Source organism: Octopus sinensis, unplaced genomic scaffold (assembly GCF_006345805.1).
Source record: "Octopus sinensis unplaced genomic scaffold, ASM634580v1 Contig16120, whole genome shotgun sequence".
NCBI classification, from domain to species: Eukaryota; Metazoa; Mollusca; class Cephalopoda; order Octopoda; family Octopodidae; genus Octopus; species Octopus sinensis.
This window is the reverse complement of record NW_021834162.1, coordinates 651-22361: the sequence shown is the minus strand read 5'-3', so window position 1 is coordinate 22361 and position 21711 is coordinate 651. Positions and strand designations below refer to the sequence as shown.

General features: G+C 32.1%; 1 protein-coding gene across 1 annotated transcript in view; it reads left to right on the top strand.

Annotated features, from left to right (window-relative positions):
* LOC115230668 (disorganized muscle protein 1) overlaps nucleotides 1–19802 on the top strand; it is a gene marked incomplete at its 3' end in the record, with an annotated part of 34882 nt that extends 15080 nt beyond the window's left edge. Inside the window, exons 4-14 of the mRNA XM_029800806.2 lie at nucleotides 7528–7537; nucleotides 7764–7980; nucleotides 9014–9104; nucleotides 10062–10288; nucleotides 11346–11437; nucleotides 13433–13688; nucleotides 15210–15297; nucleotides 15408–15469; nucleotides 17101–17344; nucleotides 18019–18079; nucleotides 19787–19802. Of these exons, the coding sequence (XP_029656666.2) occupies nucleotides 7528–7537; nucleotides 7764–7980; nucleotides 9014–9104; nucleotides 10062–10288; nucleotides 11346–11437; nucleotides 13433–13688; nucleotides 15210–15297; nucleotides 15408–15469; nucleotides 17101–17344; nucleotides 18019–18079; nucleotides 19787–19802 (1364 nt within the window). The remainder of the gene's footprint in view (nucleotides 1–7527; nucleotides 7538–7763; nucleotides 7981–9013; nucleotides 9105–10061; nucleotides 10289–11345; nucleotides 11438–13432; nucleotides 13689–15209; nucleotides 15298–15407; nucleotides 15470–17100; nucleotides 17345–18018; nucleotides 18080–19786) is intronic.
* Between the last annotated feature and the right edge of the window lie 1909 nt (nucleotides 19803–21711).

Genomic DNA, 21711 nt, shown 5'->3' with positions numbered 1-21711 from the left:
ACCAAATCTACTCACAAGGCTTTGGTCAGCCCGAGGATATAGTAGAAGACACTTGCCCAAGGTGCCATGCAGTGGGACTGAACCTGGAACCATGTGGTTGGTAAGCAAGCTACTTACCACAAAGCCACTCTTGCACCTATTTTAACAATTTTTTAGAATACAATTCCTAATGATATTTAATTATAAAAATATATTAGAATTTTTAAACATCAATTAACTATGGGTATCTGGTAGAGAAAAATAGAAATCAAAGGGGTCCATAGGTAAAAAATGGTTGAGAAAACTAGGTTAAAGGGACATGTGAGTATGAGAAAGATAGGAAAATGTATGTTTGGTGCCAACTTTTAGAAGTGATTCAAGAAATGGAAGTGATTCAAACTTTTGGAATTGATTCAAGAAATGCAAATAAAAGTTGTTAATTTATGAAGTCTCAATGATCAATTTCATTTCCTTTTATTTAGTTCTGTTCTCGACTGGTCATGAAGCTGTTTATCTTTGATGAGAGAATTATTAACTGTTCACAAGAAGCCACATGTCATATTTGGTTTGTTTTAGTAATTCCTGAGTAAATGGAAAATGATGCATTAGATTTTTGAATTTTAATCTTATAATCATTATCCATTAAAAATAAATCTAAAAGAGGATATATATTAATTGATGGAATTCATTACATTTGCATATATGCTGTTAAAATATTAGATAAACGATATATGCATCATGACCAGTTGATTTTTATATCCTTCTTTGATTTTTATTTCAAATGTTATTACGTTATATATTTCAACATTTTAGTTTTATTTATTGTTATCTTTTTTTATTGTTTTAATTCTATCATGTTCAGTGCATTTATTTATTATTCATTATTATTTATTATTATTTTTTTACATTTCAATTTTAATTTGAATGCATTTTCTAAAATGTATTATAAAGTTTTATTAACAATTTTAACATTAGAAAAATCTGAAAAATTTTTCTTATGTGAATTGTGTTCGTCTAGTCTTTATTGTTGTCTGTATTGCTGCCTTGACAATGAAGCTGCATCACTTTTAGTCTTACTGAAATAGAAATTTTTGACACTATATCTATATATAATATTATATATTACAGCATTTTTAGCTGTTTTTAGGAACTTTCTGGACTATAACACCATCTGACTGTTCAGGGTGTCTTCAATATCAAATAAAGCATTCACTTAGAAGGTGGGGGATAATATATTTATTACCTGATTCGTCATCGTCAGCATTCGAAGGGTGCTTTTTATGTGCGACTAGCATGGGTACTAGTTATGTGGCCATCAAGTGATTGTACTGGAATAATGATTCAAGAATTATCTCTTAGGAAAAGTTCATTATAGAACAAAATACAACTATGGAAGGAATTGTATTGACAGAAAACAACATTGCATCTATCATTTAAAACTTTTTGGCTAAAAATTTCAAAATATAAACATTACTATTAATCATTCATTTGTTATTCAATTCTTCAAGTTTCTTCAAAATTCTGATGAAAACATTACTTAAAACTTTTTAATATAAAAAGCTACTAGAAACAAAGTAAAAGCTAATTTATATTCTCTTTAACCATAATATATCCTAGGACCACAACTGTTGTGTTTTCCTGAGCAATATGAAATAAAATACTCTCAGCTATCAGGTGTTAAAGGAATCCGGTTATTTTCCAGTGAATAATTTTTCACCAGCAAACCTACAACATATGCTTTTGAAAATAATTTTGAAACTTGAGTAATTTTACCTGAATACAGTCAGAATTCAAATTGCTAGATTAAAACATATAGAACGTAATGGATAATGATCTAATAATGCTTATTGTTAATTTTTATTAACACTCTAATTAATATTTCATAAGCTAGAAGTTTTGCAGCTTTACGGATAGTTTCATGGCATCTTCACAAGCGGTCTTTACTGCAGATGTCCAGATGAAAAGTATCCTGCTTGATGTATCAGTCTATGTTTGTAATTTGTGTTTTAGGTATGGGTGCAGAACCGAAAGGCAAACCTATGTTCACCAGTAAACCTGCAATCCGACAGCTCGGAGAAAAACTAATCATAGAGTGTAAGCTCACAGCTGATCCTAAGCCAGATATAGCTTGGCAACTCAACAACAAAACTGTATCTCAAAATCAGCGGATTAAAATGCAAATCAGATCTCTTGGTAAAAACCATACAATCTCTTTAGAAATCAATAAGGTAGGCAGTGCAGATGGTGGTGAATATAGGCTATTGCTAAAAACACTGCTGGTGAATCTACAGCCACCATCAATTTAAACTTTGAAGGTAAGTTTTATTCAGACCAAGCAATAAAATAAATCCTATTTTTCCTTATAACCACTTTTTCTATTCTATCACTTAAGTGCACTTTCTGATCAAATACAGCTTTCCTATGGCACTACACTCTTCTTTCACCATGATTGACACATTTCTGTGGCACCTCTTTTCTTGCCTAATACTTTTAAGGTAACAGGAATCAAATAAATTCTTCAAACTCTAACTCTCAACCTTTCTCCTCCTATTAATTTCACTATAAAATTATTAATCAATTTAAATACTATATCATCTAAATATCTCTCTAGTAAAATATTTCTTAATTCAATAGACATCTACATGAATCTTTGGAGCTATCTCTAATTATATATCTATCTGTCTGTCTATATATCTCTCTATCTCTACATCTAATCAATCTGTATGTGTATATATACATACATACATATGTACACACATATATATATATATATATATATATATACATACTCACATACACACAGACAAACACACAGAGTCTCAGGATTTATTTTTATTGATTAAAAACAGATCAATATCAAGATTTTGAATTCTGTTGGTAGCTGAAGACAGAAACCCTGTTGATTTGCTGCTGATATTTGGAGAACTGTATAAGGCAAATTCAATTGCATTCCATAGCTGAGGTTTGGAAACTTTCAAAGACAGCTCAACTAAACTGTTCAAAATGTTAATTTATTAAAGCAACATATTTCTGGATTCATGCAGTTTGTAAAAAGTTATACCTAAACCAGTGTAATTCGATATTGTACAAAATTTCAGTGTTACTTTATTTTGTCCAATCTAACATTTATTCTAACCACGAGTGATGTCCTCAAAATTTGTCTGCTTTAAATATTAAGTCACACCCATGTGATTCATTGTCTGCTCGTGTGTGCGTATATTTGTGTGACAACGTGTGTATTTATGAAATTTCAAGCAAAAAGCTTGATCCACTGAGCAGCGTTTTTATACACTCTTATAAATATACTCATATAATACATACACATATACCCAGCCCATGATCGTTCAATGATCAAGATGCGAATTTTTATTAGGAATGTAAAATAAGATAAGTTTAAATATTAATTGGGACCAGATTCCTGTAGAAAAATGTACAAAGAAAACATAACATCAATTATTTGTCCTTTAAAACCAGGCATGTCACTTGATTTGTTTGCAGTGATCCAAAAATGGCACTTTTAAAAATGTCCAGTTCAACAAACATGAAATTACAGAATACCATCAATTTTAAACAGAATAGCATTCAAATAATTCAGGAAGTTTGCAAAATAAACAAAGCATTTCAAATAAGATATATGCAAATTAAAATTAGTTCCCATTAATTTTGTCGTGTTAAAACCAACCAATTAAGTTCAGGAAATGTATTTGGTAAGTAATGGATTCCACTACTGAAGTTACAGAAAAGGTCACCAGATAGCTTTGGAAAGTGAGCAGACCAGTGGTTTGCTACTACTGGGATACAGACTGGAACTTGATCAACCCTGACTGGTGAGGGGGCCTGATGTAAGATCTAAAATGCCCCAAGATACCAGAAACATTACTGATGATGCACTCCAGAGTATCTGTGAGATGTACCTTGTGGATAAAGAAGACTGTGGGAACAAATTTAGCAATTTTTGGCAAAAAATGTACCCTTTTACCAAGCTATAACAAAAAGTTAGTGAAATATTTAAAATGTTTACAGTTAGATAGACAAATTTTTTATTATTTTCTGAGATTTTACAAAAACAACAAAAATATTAAAAACAAAAACAAAAATATTTTAAAACATCAGAAATAACCTTGTCGTATATTAAGTGGGTTGTTAACAATGATCTAAGATTAATCTTTGTTACTTGGTTGCAACAAAATTGTAAAATATTTAAACAAAATTGAAGACTAACAGAGAATGTGTCATGTGACATTCAGTCATATGATTTGTTGCCACAGATAGGTATGGATTTGAAATCAACTTTAATATCATTAGCTATTTAGTCAGCTGTGTATCTTACATAATGACATATATACTCTGTCGATAGGCCAGTTATTGTGGTATTTGTCCTAAGATAACATATCTTAGGGACTTCCTGTGTTAAAAACACGATATATCATAGAGAAGCAAATACTCATCCCAGCAGCAGCTGCCAAGTGAGAATGCCAGAAGCATTTTGGGCATTTGGAGCCTTTACAATAGCATGGATGAAGATGTATGGCTCAGTGGTTAGAGCGTTGGGCTCGCAATCATGAGGTAGTGAGTTCAATTCCTGAACCAGGCTTTGTGTTGTGTTCTTGAGCAACACACTTTTTTTCACATTGCTCCAGTTCACTCAACTGTAGAAATGAGTTGAGATGTCACTGGTGCCAAGCTGTTATCAGCCTTTGCCTTTCCCTTTGATAACATTAGTGGCATAGAGAGCGGGGGGCTGGTATGCTTGGGCGACTGTTGGTCTTTCACAAACAACTTTGCCTGGACTTGTGCCTTGGAGGGTAACTTTATAGGTGCAATCCCATAGTTATTCATAACAGAAGTGGGGTCCTTACTTTTTACAAAGGTGTTTCAAAACCTTGTATAATTGTAATTACTACAATAAACCAACTTTCCAAATTATGAAATGAACTAAGAATACCAAAGAGATTTGCAAGTTAAGCATTCTTCCTGAATAATATTGAATTTTAAAAAATTAAATTTGGTTATATTTTTCTTTTTAATTTATATTTACAATATAAGTTGATTTGATTACAAAAATTTCTGAAAATATTGTTTTAAATTTTTACTTAGGCAAACATATGTGCTGTTAAAAATATACATCTAGTTTATAGTTTAATTAACATTACACAAATATATCTTTAAAATTTCATCAGCTTATCAAAGATTATGCACTTTAAACTCTACTGATCTAACTTTATTGCACATAGTGACAAAACAACAGAACATACATATTCTCAAAACAAGTACTGCTTTAAAATTAGATAACTTTAGATCATAGCTGCAATGAAATTAACCCATCACTGCTTTATTTTCTATGCTGTTGGTAGATATCAACAAAATCTTCATATAATATGAATGTTTAAAATAAAACTTGCGCAAAAGCGACATCTGTTATATGCAGCTAATTAGACAGTATATTTTATAGATTCATTTGCTTGCTTTCCATTTGTTGACACAAATGATGTGAACAATATTTTATGCTGTTTAAAAGAAAACATGGTATAAAGGTTTGCTTTAAAAGTTTTGAAATACTAACCTGCGCTCTAAACAGCTTGATTGAAGACATTCATTTGCATTTGCATACAATCGCTTTGAAGTGATATATTTTTTAAGAAAATTCCATTTAATTTGTATATTGTAAAAGAAATAAAAATTAAGCGCACTCATATAAGAATAAGCTTATAGTTTATTTTAAGTTCTCAATATTTATCGTTATATCTTTTTGATATTGTTTTTCATTTGTACAAAAACTTTCTTTAAAATCAATCACATGATTTGTTTTATAATACATCATTCTTAATAAACAACTCTTCACAGAATTTTTCTATTTCCTTAACATTCTAAATTTGTCTACTTTTTAACTTTTTTTTTTTCTTTACTTGTAAGTGCACTAACATTTTATATTTTTCAAAAACTTGTTTTAACTTTATATAAAGGACAGAACATTGAAAATGCTCTGCCAACACAAACAGCAGATAAAAGCATCACAGGAAATATTCTGTAAATAATCATTTTCGAGCTGATGCATAAATCTGCTTTGTGTAGATTTTTAATAGAAGAAATACATATTAATGTATGAATATGTTTGAATTACCTTCATACATGAAAGTCTATATATTTTTTTCTATTTTTGAAATGAGGTTCAATAAGGTTATTATTATTTGATTTCTAATATGAGGTACTTTGATAATAGTTAATTACTGTCAATTACAATTATAAATAAATATACAATCTAGTTCTTTCTTTAGGTAAACAGGATTTATGCAGAATTAAATTTTGGCTTATGAATTCTATGCTTGCTTATTTCTTAGATTTTTATTCTCTCACTCCACTCTCTGAGTCTCACTCTACTGTTTGTCTTTCTGTTCTCTAGTTCTTACTTTCTTGTTATCTGTACATGTATACATTTATGTATTTCATCTTGTGTGTGTATGTATATATATATATATATACACACATACATATATATATATATATATATATATATATATACACACATACATATATATATATATATATACATATATATATATATATATATATATATATATATATATACACATACATATATATATATATATATATATATGTAAATATATATATATATATGTAAATATATATATATATATATAAATAATAAATATTAGGGAATAAATCCAAATTTACAGGGAAAAATCAGATTTAGGATAAATCCAATTTTATAGTAAAATATTATAAATATTATTAGAGACAAAACCACTATTTTGCAAAACAAACAAGGAAAGACTTAATCAATACATAAAATTTTAGAAGGAATAGGAATCTTTCAAAGATAATCCCAAAACAGCGGTTCTATCTTACCTGTAAAATCCATAATTTACGAAATTGCGGTATTACACTCAATATACAAAATTATCAATATTATATAATAATAATATTAGGGAATAAATCCAAATTTACAGGGAAAAATCAGATTAGGATTAAATCCAATATTAAGTCTTCTTGTTTGTTTTGCAAAATAGTGGTTTTGTCTCTAATAATATTTTATATATGTAAATATATAAATATATATGAATATATAATAAATATATATAAATATTATATATAAATATATATATAAATATATATTTTATATATATTTTATATATATATATATATATATATGTAAATATATATATATAATATATACATAGAGTGAGTAATGAGGATGAAATTATAAGAGTAGGAAGCTATTGCTTTAAAATTGACACCATTGAATTTAAGGAAATTTCTGTTGTTTCATTAATCCCATTAAAAGTACATTAATTATTATATTGAAATAATTATGTTATTAGAAACAATCAAATTTAACAATATTCTTTATATGATATAATATAATATAATGTATAAATATAACTCTAAGTTAAACTTATGAAAATCTATATTTAAATATGTATGTTCATTTTATCATAATAGAAATTATATATTTAGCTTTTTGGAATTGCCTACTTTTATAATATACTTTAATATTTTTTCTACTTTCTTTTCATTTCCATAAAATAGGTAAACAAACGTAAGTATTTAATCAATTTTTTCTCAATTTCTACAATGGTTAATTGTTTGATATTTTTAGTCTCGTTTTAACTGTTAATCAAATGTGAGAAATATACATAAAAATATGTTAAGTAATGGAATTGAAAATTGCTAAAATTAATAAACAATATAAAAATTAAGTTTTTAATTGTTTATCATTAAAGTACCTAAATCTCAATATTTTCTTTTACTTTCTCTTCTAATAGGGAAGCTGGCAAGGCTCCACATTTCACCCAAAAACCTATTATAAAACAACCTCAGAAAAATCAACTTACAATGACATGCAATCTTGAATCAAGCTCCCAACCTGTTATCAAATGGTTTCGTGAAGCTACAGAAATCAAGCAAGGTGGACGTTACACTATCCAAACAACTAAGGACCCTAAAGGTCCTAATATGTATATTATCGTGCTGACAATCAAAGTAAGTTACATTTGAAGATATGAATAACAGTTTATGACTGTAAGATTATAAGACTGTGAAGGCACATGGCTCAGTGGTTAGAGCGTTGAGCTTATGATCAAGAGGTTGTGAGCTTGAATCCCAGACCGGGCTGCGTGTTGTGTTCTTGAGCAACACACTTTATTTCACGTTGCTCCAGTTCACTCAGCTGTAGAAATGAGTTGTGACATCACAGGTGCCAAGCTGTATCGGCCCTTGCCTTTCCCTTGAATAACACTTCTGGCATGGAACTTTACCCGGACATGTGCCTGGGAAACTTTCTAGGTGCAATCCAATAGTCTGTGTCGTGACCGAAGGGGGTCTCAGAAGATTAGAAAGGTTAAAAGCTCTAAAATCGTCCATAGACATTTTAATCATCAAAAATAATTACACTCTTACCCAGTTATGCTTAAATGATACCTGAGTGTTACAGCATTAGGGAATAGCATAAATTAATTATATGTCATGTGATCCTTTCCTGTAATATTCTAACAACATGTTTGTTGTAACAGAACTGTGACCTCTCATTGTAGAGAGATAGCAGCTCAAATTGAAGAGAGTTCCTGATCTCTGAACTATAGTCTCTGTTGAGTGATATTACTCTAGGGGTCTTTCAGATGAACCCATTTCATCTGCTTGTATTTGTAATTGTACTCTTTCAATCATTATCTGACGTTCGTAACCATAGGTGAGGATAGGTATGGAAACCGAACCGAAGTTAGTAAGTTTGGCTAATTTTACCAATCACAGAAGACCTAGTTTGGAATCCAGCAGGAAATTGTAAAGACAGCTGATTCTGATAGGAACCTATGGAGGAAGTACCTGAGGACTCTACTCCAACTCTCCCTGAAATAGTGAGCAGTGAAAATGGATGGATATAACGATATCAATGCCTGGTCTTCAAGATTTATTTACGTATTTATTGATTAATTTGTGGGGTTTTCTACTCTCACTTATTGCTATGTCCTTCTTTCTTATTCTTAACTATATCTAAGTTTTAAATTATTATTTGCAGGATCCAGCACCAGCCGATGGTGGAGTATATAAGTGTGTTGCTTCAAATGAGAATGGTGAATCTAATGCAAATATTACACTGAATTTCCAAGGTAAATGATTAAAACACAAAATTTTAAATGACTGTGATTTACATGAGTGTATACAAATGTAACCATTGGTGACTTGACCATATTTTATTAAAAAATTTGCAGTTTATTTCAACATTGATCATTTCAACAAATTCATGTGAATATATATATATATATATATATATATATACATACATATGTACATATGTACATGCGTGCGTATGTAGGTATATATATATATATATATATATATATATATTTTAGGTTGTTAATTTGAAAGAAACTGTTTCATATTACAAGAAATAACCATTCTTTTCTACAAAGCTTTTCATATATAATCACATTGTTATTCATTTAATTAATGAGTTATTCAACTCATAAAGGTATCGAGTGTGTCAACTTTGCACTACTGTACTACCTACAGCAGGTAATTATACTACCACAAGACCTTACTTACATCCATCTGAACCTCTTTGTTGAAAATTACAGCTGAGCTAAGGACAAAATGCAGAGCCACTGATTAGATATGAAATGTTGATTTCATACAGATTATTATGTTAGATTATGTAGGCTCTATCCTACCATATGCTGTTTTATAAAATTACATTTTGAATTCCTAAGATTTTAAATCCCACTGTGAATTATCACTTGAAATAATATATGTTAATAATATACATTAAGTTTAAGGAAATTTCCTTAAATTTTCTAATGCAATGTTTAAGTTAGTATTTGATATAGTCAATGAAATGAGAAGTAAAATTCTGTTTAGAAATGATAATGCAGTGAAGAAATGACTATATTAGTCATTGACTAATATTATTTTAATTATTCAAGCAAGTACTGGCTTGTTTCTATATTATTAGACCTTCTCAGAAAAAGCAAACTCTACACTTCAATACATTTTCTGCTTTAGTGAGCAGTGATGAGATAGTCAACTCTTAAAGACATTTTAAAAATAAAACTTTAATATATTTTCAGATACAGAAAAAACTGAGCCTGCTGGCAAAGCACCAAATTTCACAGAAAAACCTAAAATAGCACAAGATGCATCAGGGAAAAATATCCACATGGAGTGTAGTTGCATAGCTGATCCAAAACCCACAATTACTTGGTATAAAGGCAGCACCCTTTTGAAAGAAAACAACAGATTGAAATTGAAAACAACCCAAGATAAAGATAAATATACCTTTATGTTGGATATATTGGTAAGAGAACGAATTTCTGCTCTAATTTTTCTCATTTAACATTTTGTATAGAATTACAAATCATGGTTAACTGTGTAACTAAGTGAATTGTAATCCAGCTAACTTATTAGCATCAAATGATTTAAGCACATTTTTTACTAGTTTCAATTACTGGAATGTGACTGTCAGAGCACTATCTACAATCATATTGTTTCCAGCTCTTAGTTTAGTCTGATATTTTTTTAAGCAATTTCTGTTAGTTAAATCAAACTGTTAATTAAACTGCTACATGACAGGTCATAAAGGACTTATTTTCCTGGTATCCGTGCATCGTATATGATACACATTCTCAATTTTTCACAACAACCAGAATAACAAGGGATTTATGAAAAGAAAGGTTTATATTGCTCAGAACAAGGAGTAATGAATATATAATAGTACATCATATGTGATGTGCAGAACACTTGGCTGATAATCCAAGATCTCAAAAGAATTGATATATATATATATATATATATATATATATATATATATATATATGTGGAGGCACAATGGCCCAGTAGTTAGGGCAGCGGACTTCCTAGACCAGGCGTTGTGAGTGTTTATTGAGCGTAAACACCTAAAGCACCACGAAGCTCCAGCAGGGGGTGGTGGCGATCCCTGCTGTACTCTTTCACCACAACTTCCTCTCATTCTTTCTTCTGTTGGCCTGCTCGCTTAGCCAGCGGGGTGGCATCATTTGAAGGCTAAAACAATGCAAAGCGCATTGTGACCAGCGATGTGTAGCAACATCTGACAGCCTAGTCGGTCACGAGGATCACAGTGATATATTGATATATATATATATATATATACACATGTATATATATCATACACCTACTAATAGAGTACCAATACATATTACCCACCAACTAAACCAAATTAACCTCCAATAGCTAAAAGTTTGAAACCAAGCATGGATGTTTGGGATAAATTCATGAAAATGCTTTGGACAGACAAAGGGTCAAACAAAAATTTCTCATTTTCTGAAGGGCTATTTAAATTTAACTAATTACCTTTGTTTTATTCTATGTTTTAGAATTTCACTAAAGATGATGCGGGTGTGTACAAGGTGGTCGCTAAAAATGCACATGGAGAGGGCACTGCAAACATCACTCTCAACTTAGATGCGTAAGTGCATGTTGCTAAGTTTTATTTTACTTAAATGATGTTTATTTTGTTGAAGGATTTTCGTTTGAAGACATTTCCAGTTGAAGTTGATTTTAATATTACCCCAGAGTGGGCAGCGAGCTGGCAGAATTGTTGACACGCCAGGCAAAATGCTTAACTGCATTTTGACTGTCTTTACATTGCAAATTCAAATTCCTCAAGAAATGTAAGCAACAACAGTGTGATAGTATGTACAGTCTTATTTAACCCCTTCGTTACGGTATTTATTTTGAGGTGCTCTGTGTTTCTTTCAATTACTTTAAATATAACAAAGAACTTAATAAAATAACTTAGTTATCATTAGGCTAGTGTTAGGAATATAAATTGTGACTAAGGTTTGGTGGAAGATTTTAATTCAAATCTTATGAAAACAAGACATTTGTACTACAGAGCCAGAGCCAGTTTCAGCCGGGTTGGTAACGAAAGGGTTAATATGTTGATGTACATTCAAACATGGAAAGACAATACGCTGTACAAGGTATCTCAAGAGAAATTCTCCTTATAGACAATATAAGTGTAAACACCACTAGGCCATGAATGATGTAACCATACCATAGGATGCATGTATTTCTGTGTCATTGCACTGCATCAGCTACATATACTGAGCTGTCATTTATGGCTAATATAAGAGCTGGTCGCTCTTATATTAGAATAGCAAATGCTATATTTTCTGATATATATAAAAAAGCTTTCCCAAAAGAGAATAAATCAATTAAAGGTGAAGATACTTGAATTTTTGAATAATAAAGATGATTGAAAGCAATCTTTTATCTTTTAATTGTTTCAATCATTAGACAGCAGCCATGCTGGGGCACCACCCTGAAGAATTTTTTCACAGTATTTAATTTTTTAAAGCTTAGTACTTATTCTAACAATATCTTTTGCTGAGCTGCTAAGCTATGGGGATGCAAACACACCAACACTGGTTGTCAAGTGCTGGTGGAGGACAAACACAGATACAAAGACGCACACACATAAGCACACGCACACACACACACACACACACACACACACACATATATATATATATATATGTGTGTGTGTATATGTATACAATGGCTTTTTTCGGGTTCCATCTATCAAATCTACTCACAAGGCTTTGGTTGGCTTGAGGCTACAGTAGAAGACATTTGCTCAAGGTGCCATGCTGTGGCACTGAACCCAGAACCATGTGGCTGGGAAGCAAGCTTCTTACCACATAGCCATGCCAAAACTTCAACATTGTCAAAGGTGTTTTAAAAATGATGCACTTGATAATTAGGAAATATAATATATTCTTCTGTTGTGTCTTGAGAGAGTAATTTTCTTTTTGTGCCTTATAATTTAAAACAAGACTATTGAAAAGGTTGCAAGATAAAACGGAAATTTTAGGAAAATAAAAATAAGTGGAAATTTTATCAGTGAGTGTGTTAAATTATAAGGTGGAGGCGCAATGGCCCAGTGGTTATGGCAGCGGACTCGCAGTCGGAGGACCACAGTTTCGATTCCCAGACCGGGCGTTGTGTGTGTTTATTGAGCAAAAACACCTAAAGCTCCACGAGGCTCCAGCAGGGGGTGGTGGCGACCCCTGTTGTATTCTTTCACCTCAACTTTCTCTCACTCCACTGTTACTTCCTGTTTCTGTTGTACCTGTATTTCAAGGGGCCGGCCTTGTCACTCTCTGTGTCACGCTGAATATCCCTGAGAACTACGTTAAGGGTGCACGTGTCTGTGGAGTGCTCAGCCACTTACACGTTAATTTCACGAGCAGGCTGTTCCGTTGATTCGGATCAAACGGAACCCTCATCGTCATAACCGACGGAGTGCTTCCTCCTAAATTATAAGACACAAGAACAAAATTACTCTCCCCAGACACAACAGCATATGCTTCAACACACGAACTCATATAAAGAATCTTGCAAACCAAATCCAAAAACAAAATATAATATTCTTCAATTCTATTTAATTCTTTGGCAGCCAACAAAAGGACAAAGATGCAGAGAAAGATGCAGAAAAAGATAAAGAGAAAAAGACAATAACGTTAACAGATAAAGCCACAACTAAAATTGAACTGGATAAAAAGCGAGTAACATTTGAACAGAAAGTTGATAGCAAGGAGAAGCCAACTGCCCAATGGTTTTTTGGAAACAATCCTTTGAAAAGTGGTGGGAGATACAAGATGGATGTGTCACAGAAAGATTCAAGTTACTATGCTAGCATGCAAATGGATGAGGTAATTAGAAAATATTTAATAACTTTTTATATCAGTTACAAATATATATATACTTAGCAGTATGACCCGGCGTTGCTTGGGTTTGTTTCGACCTTTTAGAATTGGAATTTTTGAAAAGTAAAAAGTTTGCATTATGTAGCTTGTTATTCTCTATAAGTGAACATTTTTCTGATTGAAATACACCGAAAAATGGCGACACAGCAGTCAAAAGATCGTTAAAAAATAGGTATCTTCATAGAAAAAAAAGGCACCTTTTTGATGTAAATAATTTTTGGTGTTAACATGGTTTGATTTGAATTTTATCTTCTACGGAATGAAGAGCAAGCCTTCTTCTATCATACTCTCAATTTTGGTCAACTTGCGCCACAGGGTCTCGGTGGAGATAGTGTTAGTTGAAGGCTACCAAACCTGCCATACACAGACAACTTCAGCTTTATATATATAAAAGATGTGAAACACACATACACTAAGTGTGTGGTTTTCTAGTTCATGGGTAGGCTGTGCTCATAGGCATAAAAGAATATACTATCATCAATGTGCCTGATGTTGAAATGCCTGGAAATCATAGACAAGCAAGGCAACTCACATAAGATCCCATTCAGGAGTGATGGTCACAGATGTTTCATCATTTTTGTGACCTATCAATAATGTGTACCCAAACAAGGCTTGATGCAAGCTAAATCACATTCTATGACTATATGCTGAATGGTGTAAGAACCATCTGTTGGTATATCCCAATATATAGATAAGTGCACACACATAAAATTAAAATATATTTTCCAAGGGAAGTAACTCTGTACATTTGCTTTCTTTAGTGGAAGAATGACAGCATTAAAATATATATATATATATTTTTTGAGAATTGAGTTACAATCTGGCTCTCATGATTCTGCCAAAATAGGCTAATAAAATAGAATTATATATGTCTAACAAGGAAGTGCAACTTATCTCAAAAGATCCAACTGCTGTTAGATATCATTATAATATTTTTAGACCAACAAGATGAATTTAAAAATCAAATTATTAATATCTTGCATAATGTTTTTGGACTGGGAATTCTCCTGAATATAAACTGCCTTTGTAACCCTTTGTCATTGGAATGCTAAATATGTTTTATAATGAAAGAGCCTGGATGATCCTTCACTGGCTTCAATGCTGAGTGTTGTTCTATCAATGGAACTACTTTCTTTTTATATCATACTGGCTGAGTATTCCACAGCCCCTTGTAATCTTTAATGTAATCCTATGACTGAATCAGTGTAATTCAATGTAATACAGGGCAGATCTTTTGAAATTACAAATGCTATCCCTTTTCTCATGAAGGTGCGTGGCTTAGTGGTTAGGGTGTCAGCATCATGATCGTAAGATTGTGGTTTCGATTCCTGGACCGGGCGACGCGTTGTGTTCTTGAGCAAAACACTTTAAGTAAAATTTGTCAAGAATTCTTAAACACTTGAGTGATATTAAAAAAAAAACAAATTCAAAAGCTTCAATATATTTTCAAACTTCTTTTACCTTCAGGTCACCACCAAAGATGCTGGTCCTTACAAATGTGTAATTCAAACACCATTTGGTGAAGGTGTTCAGCTAATGAAATTGTCATCAACACGTATGTATTTCTCTTGTCATAAAAATTTTGGATTGATATTACAAATATTAGAATTATTAATTTAATTAGTATCATATTTCAATTAATAACTATCTTATTAATCTTTTCAGAACTGATCCCTCCCAAAGTGAAGGGCGACCCTCCAAAATTCATCACAAAACTAACATCAAAGGTAAGACAAGATATTGATTTGAATATAACTAAAATTTATGGTACTTTCTTTTATGGGAGGAGCTAACCTCTTCATTTCCAAAGATGGAAAATGTTTTAGCGTTAAACGTATTTTAAGGTGGCAAGCTTGCAGAATCGTTAACATGCCAGGCAAAATGCTGAGTTGGATTCTGTCCATCATTATTTTCTGAATTCAGATTCTGCCAAAGTCGACTTTACCTTTCATCCTTTCAGGATTGATAAAATAAGAACCAGTTTATTGTCAAATCCATTACAGCATTGGATTGAATGTCTTGTAATGTCTGTTCTGACTCTGTAGTCTGAGATCAGCAACTTTGCCTTCTATCTTTTCATGGCTGAGAAATAAAGTACCAAAGCAGTCTGGATCGGTGGCACTATCGGAGTTTGCTACTTGAAACTTTGTCATATCAGTTCTGGCTCTTTGCATTCTCACAACAACACTTGTGACGACATCAGGGTGGAGTGTATTGGCTCAAGTTGATGGCCCTTCCCTTGCATAAACAACAAGGGCATGGAAAAGGGAAATTTGCATGCTCGAGCTACTACAAAACTTCCTCAAAAGAGTTTGCCCAGGCCTGTGCATACAAATGCTGTTGTATAGTCAGTGTTGGCTTCATGAAAGCTTTCTATGCACAGTGATAAAGAGTACTAAACAACTAATGTTTAGTATTGATGGAAATATGTATTACTTACCAAAGTCTTCATTACTTTCTGTTTTAGAAAAAGCATTAAACAAAGTACCTTAATAGATAATCTAATGCAGAAGCCAACTTTATGAAATAGTATTGTTTTCAATTACAAGATGTACCTTTTTCCTGAATGAAATTAAGAGAATATTTTGTTGTGACCCCCTTCAGTCATGAATGACCATGGGATTGCACCTAGAAAGTTACCCTCTGAGGCACAAGTCTGGGCAAGGTTGTTTATGGAAGACCAGCAGTCGCCCACGCATACCAGTCTTCTCTCTCCATGCCACCGATGTTATCCAAGGGAAAGGCAAAGGGGCCGATACAGCTTGGCACCAGTGATGTCACAGCTCACTTATTAATGTACAAGTGGCTGAGCACTCCACAGACATGTGTACCCTTAACGTAGTTCTCAAGGAGATTCAGCATGACACAGTGTGACAAGGCTGGCCCTTTGAAATACAGGTACAACAGAAACAGGGAGAAAGAGTGAGAAAAAGTTGTGGTGAAAGAATATAGCAGGGTCCACCACCACCTCCTGCTGGAGCCTCGTGGGGCTTTAGCTCCACGAGGTTCCAGTGTTTTCGCTCAATAAACACTCACAATGCCCAGTCTAGGAATCAAAACTGCGGTCCTACGACCGCGAGTCTACTGCCCTAACCACTGGATCATTGTGCCTCCACTTAGAGAATATACTGGTTTCAAATTTTGGTAGAAGGCCAGCAATTTTGGGGATGGGGTAAATCAATTACATCGGCCCTTATGATCAGTAAGTACTAATTTTATCAACCTCAAATGGATGAAAGGCAAAAATCACCTTGGCAAAATCTGAACTCAGATTGTGCAGACAGATGAAATCAGAGAATGTATTACAATAAGGTTATGTAAAGTATCTCTACATTATTTTCATTTGTTCTCATTACAGACATTCAATATAGGAGAGCCTATGGATATTACACTTAAAGTTGCAGGAACTGAACCAATTACCACCATATGGTATTTTAATGATAAAGAAATCAAAAGTTCCTCAGCTGCAAATATTTCTTATGAAAGAGGTACTGCTCGATTCTATATGTCCAAAGTAACACCAAAAGACGCTGGCGTGTACACAGTTGAATTGAAGAATCCTGTTGGATCTGAAAAAGGATCTGCAAATATGATTGTTAAAGGTAAGCAAATCATTTAACTAAGAAAAAGAAAATAAAACAAACCAAAAGCCCTATTTATTGTTAAAGTGCAAGGTTATTCTATGGAGATAAAATCCATTGATTTAACCCAACCTTCTGCCTCAGTATATGTTGTAGGGGCCCCACTGTTGATATTGAATATAATAGCCTGCATAGAATTTTGACTGACAATTCTAATAGTTTTGTGGTAAGAAGCTTGCTTCCCAACCATATGGTTCTGGGTTCAGTCCCACTGCATGGCACCTTGGGCAAGTGTGTTCTACTTAGCCTGGGGTGACCAAAGCCTTGTGAGTGGATTTGGTAGACAGAAACTGAAAGAAGCCCATTACATATATCTATATCTATATGTGCGTGTGTGTATGTGTGTGTGATTGTGTATGTGTATGTTTGTGTGTCTGTGTTTGTACCTCCACCATCACTTAACAACCGATGTTGGTGTGTTTATGTTCCTGTAACTAGCAGTTCGGCAAAAGAGACTGATAGAGTAAGTATATGGTTTACAAAGAATAAGTCCTGGGGTCGATTTGTTCGACTAAAGGCAGTGCTCCAGCAAGGCCACAGTCAAATGGCTGAAACAGGTAAAAAGAGTAAAAGAGTACGTTACATTTGAAGTTCTTGTATATGGCATTCTAAAATATGTCATCTATTTATTACAGAGGACGAGAAGAAGAAGCAGAAGGAAGAAGAGATGCAACGAAAGGAAGAGGAGAGAAAGAAGCAAGAGGAAAGAGACAAATTAGAGATGGAAGAGAAAGAAAAGAAAAAGAAAGAAGATGACAAGAAAAAGGAGGAGGAGAAAAAGAAATTGGAATTGAAAAAGCAAGAAGAGGAAAAGAAGAAGGCAGAAGAGGATAAAAAGAAGAAGGAGGTTGATGACAAGAAGAAGAAAGAGGATGAGGAGAAAAAGAAGAAAGAGGAAGAAGAGAAAAAGAAGGAAGAGGAAGAGAAAAAGAAGAAGGAAGAGGAAGACAAAAAGAAAAAGGAAGACGAAGAGAAAAAGAAGAAGGAAGAGGAAGAGAAAAAGAAGAAAGAGGAAGAAGAGAAAAAGAAGAAAGAAGTATGTAAATTTGTTAATTATTTACATTTGTAAAGGCATGTGCATATACTCACACATATATACACATCTACACAAATGAGTATATTATGTATGTATGTATGTATGTATGTATGTATGTATGTATGTATGTATGTATGTATATGTATGTGTGTGTAAGTGCATGTGTGTGTGTATATATATATATATATATATATAAATTAGAGAAAAAAACACTCTTATGTAATTAAAACAATGATAGGCATAAAACATAAATGAAAAAATAAAATATATGATAAAACATTTATCTAAATCACAAAAAGTACATAATAATAAATAAACAGTATGTAATAAGTTAAAAGACCACACATGTTTCATGGCTATAACTTCAATTCGAATTACAATCAAATTTAACTTATATACCTTTTTTTTATTTTTATGTACTTTTTGTGATCTAGATAAATGTTTTATCGTATATCTTATTTTTTCTATATGATATGGTTTATGTCTATCATTGTTTGAATTACATAATAGTGGTTTTTCGCTAATTTATATATATTATTTATTTATATTGTGAGATTTGATTTAATACTAAATTGAATTTTTCCCTGTAAGTTTGGAGTTATACTCCCTAATATTATTATTATTATAATATATGCTTTTGGTGCAAATGGTTTTTAATTACGGTGCCATGATGTACAATCCTGTAACTAACAGTAATGGTATTTTTTTATATAAGCTTAAAGCTTATGGTGATCACCATGCAATGACTAAGGGAAATAGTCTAAAAAAAGAGGCATATAAAAGTAACACACACTTGGTCACGTTAACAAAGGGGTGTGAGTTCGACTCTCATGAGGATAGGAAAGCCTTCTTTTTTCTGTTGAGGGCTTATATGCCCCTATATTAGACCATTTTCCTTAATCACTGCATGGTAATCACCATAAGCTTTAAGCTTATATAAAAAAACACCATTATATATATATATATATATATATAGTAATCCCTCATCATTTTGTGGTTCACCTGCCATGTACTCAGTCAAGGAAATATTGTATATATATATATATGTCATTGTTCAGTTTTATATCTATGTATGTACGTATGTATGTGTGTATGTATGTATGTATATGAATATGCATATATGTATGTATGTATGTATATATATATGTATGTATGTGTGTGTGTGTATATATATATTATGTATGTTTGTATGTATGTATATTTGTACCTTTACATCTTATTAATGATGATTGCTTTAAGACAACACAATTGTGTAATGTCAGTTTTGTATATCATTTTCTCTTTGAGCTTGCTTTGAAAGCTTATATTAGTGTTTATAAATTTTATGCTCCAATCTAATGTCAGTTCATCTTTTTACTAATTTCCAGAAAGCTGCTCCCAAGGGTAAGTAAACCTAATTATTTCTAAGCAAGTACTTAAATTCAAATAGGGTTTTTACATATTAAAAGAAAATTATCATAATTTTTGGAAAACATGTCAGTTCATTTAAAATGTTTGCATCCTTCAACACATATAGTTCCATAAACAAAATACATTTGAGCAACAACTTAAAATTAAATCATAATTAATATTATTTAATACACTCTCATTATGGAATACTGTGTAAAATTCCAGCTGTTGTCTGATGATATTTTTATATTAATTAAACTTCTTACATAAATACAAGCTAATTCCATTTTCAGTTTTATGGGGATTATTTTTTCTTTAAAATCATACATATTGTTGTAGAAAGGGAGAAAAAAGACTGACAACAATAATTTACATTTACCTACAGTAGAAGCAGAGATCGACTACACAGAAATAATCAACTACCGTAAATCCTCGAGTATAGTCTGCCCTTGAGTATAATACGCAGGGGATTTTTAAGGGGCTGTACCTCTGAAAAACCTAAACCTTGTGTATAATACGCACCCCTCCTCTAACTTGAGTCAAGGAGGTCTATATAACGTCCTTGGTTTGTAAAAATGTATACGGTAACGTCCTTTATTATTATTGTATATATAACATAATGCAAATGTGTAGCTTTTTTGTGCATTTTGTTTGCAGAAAATAAATAAATAACAGTAATAACAATAATAACGTTTAATAAATGTTGCTTACTGCAAGTTATGGATGATTCTTTTATGACTTCATTGCTTTCAGGCTTAGCTTAAGGTATTTTCGTGCCTGACATCACAAAATGTGTCTGAATAAACATTGCCGGACAACAAATAGAGATTCAGACATTGCTTAGAAAATATTTTTCATTTTTAACCTCGTATATAGTACGCACAAGAGGTTTTGACCTTTAAATTTTGGGGAAAAAATGCAGATTATACTTGAGGATTTACGGTAATCATTTCAAATACTTGCATATATTAATTCCAGTGTGTCTGGCAGGATAATATGAATTTTATGCAGATACTGGTTCACAGAATACATATAACTGATTTCCAACCGACTTTTTTTTTATTGCTTTCATTCCCTGATTTTATTATTTCTTGTTATGTTTGTGCTACTATCAACAGACAACAAGTTAAGAAAATTCGCTTTAAATTTTATCAACTATTCACATATCTGCATTTCATGTTAGACACAGCAGCAGAAATATTGGAATGAGACAAGTGAGCACAGCTGGTTGGATACTGATGATTTGGCATGGTTAACTGGATATTGAGCCTGTTTTGGCAACAGTGCTTTTTGGCACTAGAGGCAAACATACACACACATGTGCGCACATGCATGCAGAAATATACGCATACAGATAGAAAGAGTGAGAAAGACATTAGTGTTTATTAAAACAACTTCCCTCTCCTTGTACACAGTGAAATATACTCACCTACATAAACAAAGAGACAGAAAAGAGAGAAGGGAAGAGAGAGAAGGGGAGAGAAAGAAAGGGTGAAAGAATGAGAGAAACATTAAACTGAGAAATAAAAGGCATCAAAATGCCTGATGTTAAGTCTGCATCAAATCAGCAATGTCCAAAACAGCTGTACCAAAACATCTCATACATGCTCAAGCAGATATATATATATATATATATAAACATCTAATATAGGATACAATTTTTCGAAAAAAATTTTATCAATGGCCAGCATTTAAAAAAATACCATTAATGGTTAAATTTATATACAACTTATAAACAAGGGCAAAAGAAAAAAATTCTAATGCCAAATATGCTGAAAATAGACAAATTGTCAATAACCATATAATTTATCACTATAAACATGTGTCTCGAAGTAAGCCAACACAAATTTCTAAAATATTCCTAAAAAATTCCAACAGAATTTTTTAGAAATTTCTGCCAGCC